Below are 4,629 nucleotides of genomic sequence, written 5' to 3'. Positions count from 1 at the left end.
TGAAGGACTGCACCCTCTCCACTGGAGCTCCATTGATGATAATGGGCTTGTAGTCTCTGTGCTGACCCCTTCTGAAGTCCACCACCAGCTCCTTGGTCTTGCTGACGTTCTTCCATTTGGTTGTTCAGTTCAGTTCAGTTTTATATATATAGCACCAACAGTTGCTGTTTGAGGCGTGGCTGCTCACAGCTGCAGGGCGTCCCCTCCTCTCTGTGGAGACTGACCTGGGCCTCCTGAGTGCTTGAATCAGCAGCTGCTATGTGATGGTTTCTGCTTTCTGACTTTTTAGCGCCATTTAGCACAGAAAGAAGAGCAGCAAAGAGCAGCTCTTCCAAGGCCAATTATCCCCGAGTTAGGGGTGCCGTAGAGACTGATAAGGAACATGTTGATTGTACAAAACACAGTAAAGCCAGAGCTAACAGTAGATATCGAATTTCTTCGACCATGAAAAAAGTGTTGGTGGATGAAATTGCCCGCACTGAAAACTGGCTCCACGCCGACCCTGATGAAGGAACAGTTGCCTAACCTAACAGAGCGTGTCAGTGATGTTCAGCTGATATAAAGTAAAAAGATAAATCACAGTATAAAAATGCAAAAATAAAAATGTGTGTTTTCGTGTGATCGCAACAGAGACAAAAGATGGAGGGAGTTTGATGAAGGAAAGCAATATGATGGCTGGAGGCAGCGCTAGTCCTGACGTGTGTGTGTGTGTGTGTGTGTGTGTGTGTGTGTGTGTGTGTGTGTGTGTGTGTGTGTGTGTGTGATGTGGTTTTGGATACACACCTTTCCCACCCTTCTGTCATTTCCACTCCCAAGGCTCTCATTCATTCACAAAGATGTTTTTCATCATCCAATAAGCCGCCTGTATCCGGAAAAAATGCCTCATCGTGACTCGTCCCTGGATTCCATTTCAATTCCTCGCTGACTCACGACATCACTTCCTCCCCCGCTGTTTTCTTCAGGCAGGAACATGCAAGGTCAACACACAGAAAACAAAGAATGGTGGAGTGAAATTAAATGTTAAACTTTTAGCCTAATAAAGTGAAAGCAATGCACTGTAAAGTTTAGGAAAAATAAACCACTCTAAATAAAAAAAAATAACTAAAGCTGTTAAACAATGAAAATAAACATTTCTTTGTGTTAAAGAAATTTATATAATTATTGAAGAGCTAACAACTGAAAATAACTTAGACTGTGTCTGCCTGTACTTCCATGTGATACCAGTTTAAAACTTTTAAACTTTTAAACTTTTGCAAGATCCCGAGTTTGTTTTGCGAGATCCCGAGTTTGTTTTGCGAGATCCTAAATTTGTTTGTTTTGCGAGATCTCGCAAAAGTCCGTCTTAATTTTTTTTTCTCCCATGTCCCCTGCGGGGCGCCGTAGTTATCCACGTTAACGGAGTCTGCTGTCACTATACTGAAAGCACATTTCCAATTTTGCAACTAAACTTAATGTCCTCACCTGGAAATACTTAAAGTTTCCACACATATCACTAAAGGAAAGCTGAACTGATTGGAATATTTATTGACTTCACTGCGGTTTTCACTGCAAACTTTGCGAACCATCCATTAAGCCAAAATGGACCCTGGACAGCCGTAAACTTGGCGTAAACTTGACCTTCATAATAAACTGGGCTGGAGCCACAACACTGATGCTCTTTACAGGAAGGGTCAGAGTAGACTCTACCTGCTGAGGCGGCTGAGGTCATTTGGAGTCCAGGGAGTGCTTTTAAAGACCTTCTATGACTCTGTGGTGGTATCCGTCATTTTTTACAGTGTTGTATGTTGGAGCAGCAGTTTATCGACAGCTGAGAGGAAGAGGTTGGATAAACTCATTAAGAAGGCCAGCTCTGTTCTGGGATCCACCCTGGATCCAGTGCAGGTGGTAGGAAACAGAAGGACTCTGGCCAAAATAACTTCTCTGATGGACAGAGCCTCCCACCCTATGCATTTAAATGTTGCTGAGCTGCAGAGCTCCTTCAGTGACAGACTGCTGCATCCTCGATGCATGAAGGAGCGTTTCTGCAGGTCCTTCCTCCCTGCAGCTGTCAGACTGTACAATCAGAACTGCTCCCAACAAACATAGATGTTTACATCAGTGCTGTAACAACTTCTACTGTTATAACTTGCATATTACTTTTCTCAGGTTATCTATGCACTAACTTATTGGAAGTTACATGTCTACTTTTTAATGCACAGGTACAATACACAACCTGCACTTTTCTAATTATTCTAAATATTCTTAACTATTTAAACATCTTTCAGTATCCTGCTCTGTTTGCACACTACAACCTGGGTTTGCCACTTATCTGTACTCTATTTTTAATAACTGTACAGTACTCTGCTTTGGTAACTATTGTCCATGATGTAAATATGTAAAAAAATGTGTTCTGTTCTGTTTGTATATGTGTGTTTTTGCTGCTGATACAACCAAATTCCCCCTTGTGGGACAATTAAAGGATTATTCTATTCTATTCTATTCTATTCTATTCTATTCTATTCATTAACCCATTCAGATACTCAGATTAACCCTGGAAACATCATCTTTTCTACTCTTTTTCATATGTAGTCATGTTTTTCGTGTGTTAGTCAAAGGTTAGTCTCAGTGGAGTATTTAGGAGGACTGACCTTGACGGGTGTTTTAGCTCTACGATAAGCCATGGGAATGGCCAGCTGCATGTGGGAGGTGAATAACATAATGTCTTTCGTTATGGTGGAAAGACATTATGTTATATTGGCGGAAGGTGGAAGTGATTACTTCACAGTTGGCTGACCATACCTGCACTAACATCTGTTCACCCATTTTCCTAAATATGAATTTTGCATAATGCATAATCTAAACTTTGTGCTGTTCACTTATGACTTATGTGTGAGGACAAGCCGTAAATTCCATCACAACATTTGTTTTTACCTAAATTTCTTTCTGCGTGTTTGTATTCGTGTGCTTTCAGGTTCTTGGCCGAGTGCTGCTCCTTCAACTAATAGATGAGCTGGTGCGCAGTTACCGTAGCAACGAAACATGGTCCTTGCGGTTGCTGAACAGCACACGCATCCACATCCTGCCGACGATGAACCCAGACGGCTTTGACGTAGCAGACAAGGACTGCTACAACAGCCAGGGCAGGTAACGCAAGAGAGACCTGCGGCACACCCTGTGCTCATCAGCAGCTAGTAAAACATTAAGACGGCAAACAGACGTTTCCTGACTGGGAAGTGGAGACCAAAAACAGAACTAAAAGAGAGATTGAACACTGTTGATTGTGTTGCTCTCTGTGTGCAGTGTGTATTTTAGCAAAAAACCCTAATGATGAACTCAAAGGCATGAACTAACCTCTTAAGTGAAACAGTAGGAAGTGAAATTGTACAAGAGAACAAATGAGCCGTTGTTGAGGACTCAGAGCTTTATTTGCTGCATGCTCATGCAATATGCATGACTCCCTCCTGAGGGACATATCTGCTTCTGTAGCTGCTAAATGCTCTGCTGTGTTCACCTGCTCGTCTTTGATGTACCCTGCTGTTGGCTGCTCAGCAGGTCACGTACGGTGGCTTTTTAGAGCCTCGACAACTGAAAGCCGCTGCCTGCTGCGGGAAAAACATTGCTGCTGGCTAAAAGCATTGCTGGACAAAGTATACAGATCCTCTTCTGTAATTAAAGTACTGACAGCACGCTAAAAAGGGCTTAGATTAAGAAATATCACTGAAGTTAGAAAAAAAAGTTTAATATTAAAAATTTTAGAATTTTACTAGACAGTAAAATTAATGCCACATAAACAAAAATAACTGCACCCAAAATCATGTCAGATATATTAAAATGGATTTCAGATTTTAAAAGGCACAGCTTGCACTTGTTTTTACTGCACAAAACAAAATGAATATGTAGGAAATATAATACTGTCCCCTGTAAAGTAAAGGCTGCCCAGCGACTGACCTGGCCTCTGGCCATCTTCTGTCACTGTGATTCTGGGAAGCTGTAACAGCGTATCTTGAAAGGCAGTCTGTTTTTATATGCACTTCCACAGCCGGGAGTCGTCTCATCCACAGACACATGGAGACATTCCAAGTCTGGTATCAACAGATCTGCAGTTGCAGTTTTCTTCCTCAATCAGCAGCGGAGCATTGAGTGCAGGAACACCACCTGTCACCACGATGTGCACTGTGTTTCAGGACATCCTGTTGTTTTCCTGCACCATCTCCAGTTGATTAGGTTTGTAGTCCAAACGAATAACGCCAGATTCCAAACTGAAATAGCCCGTGACTATGGTGACTTATGAGAGGCTGTCTTATTTCATATTTTTAGAGGCAAAGCTACAAATTTATGCAGCATTTAATAACTATGAAGTAGTATTAAAAGTTTACATTCCTCAAATTTGTGAGGAACATGCTTAAGGGCAGTACTTGACTTAAACCACTTAGTTACAGCTGACTGGCTGTAAAGTTCCTTGGATTAGTGAGGCTACGCACCATCAGCAGCCCTCTTCACGGGATCCACTGTTAGCATAAACACGTTGATAACAAAACATGAACGCTGGAAAATATTTCTCACACTTTAACTTTTGCAAAGAATAATTTTGCATGTGTGTGCGTGTGTGTGTGTGTGTGTGTGTGTGTGTGTGTGTGTGTGTGTGTGTGT

The 4,629-nt window shown here is 41.9% G+C and overlaps 1 protein-coding gene across 1 annotated transcript in view; it reads left to right on the top strand.

Moving 5' to 3' along the window:
- Positions 1-4,629, top strand: part of cpm (carboxypeptidase M) — a 31,096-nt gene that overhangs the window by 16,243 nt on the left and 10,224 nt on the right. Inside the window, exon 4 of the mRNA XM_005742287.1 lies at positions 2,951-3,123. Coding sequence (XP_005742344.1) covers positions 2,951-3,123 — 173 coding nt within the window. The remainder of the gene's footprint in view (positions 1-2,950; positions 3,124-4,629) is intronic.

This window comes from Pundamilia nyererei, unplaced genomic scaffold (assembly GCF_000239375.1).
Source record: "Pundamilia nyererei isolate P.nyererei 1_Seehausen unplaced genomic scaffold, PunNye1.0 scaffold00119, whole genome shotgun sequence".
NCBI lineage: Eukaryota > Metazoa > Chordata > Actinopteri > Cichliformes > Cichlidae > Pundamilia > Pundamilia nyererei.
Note: the sequence above shows the minus strand (reverse complement) of the source record. Positions and strands in the feature narration are given on the sequence as shown.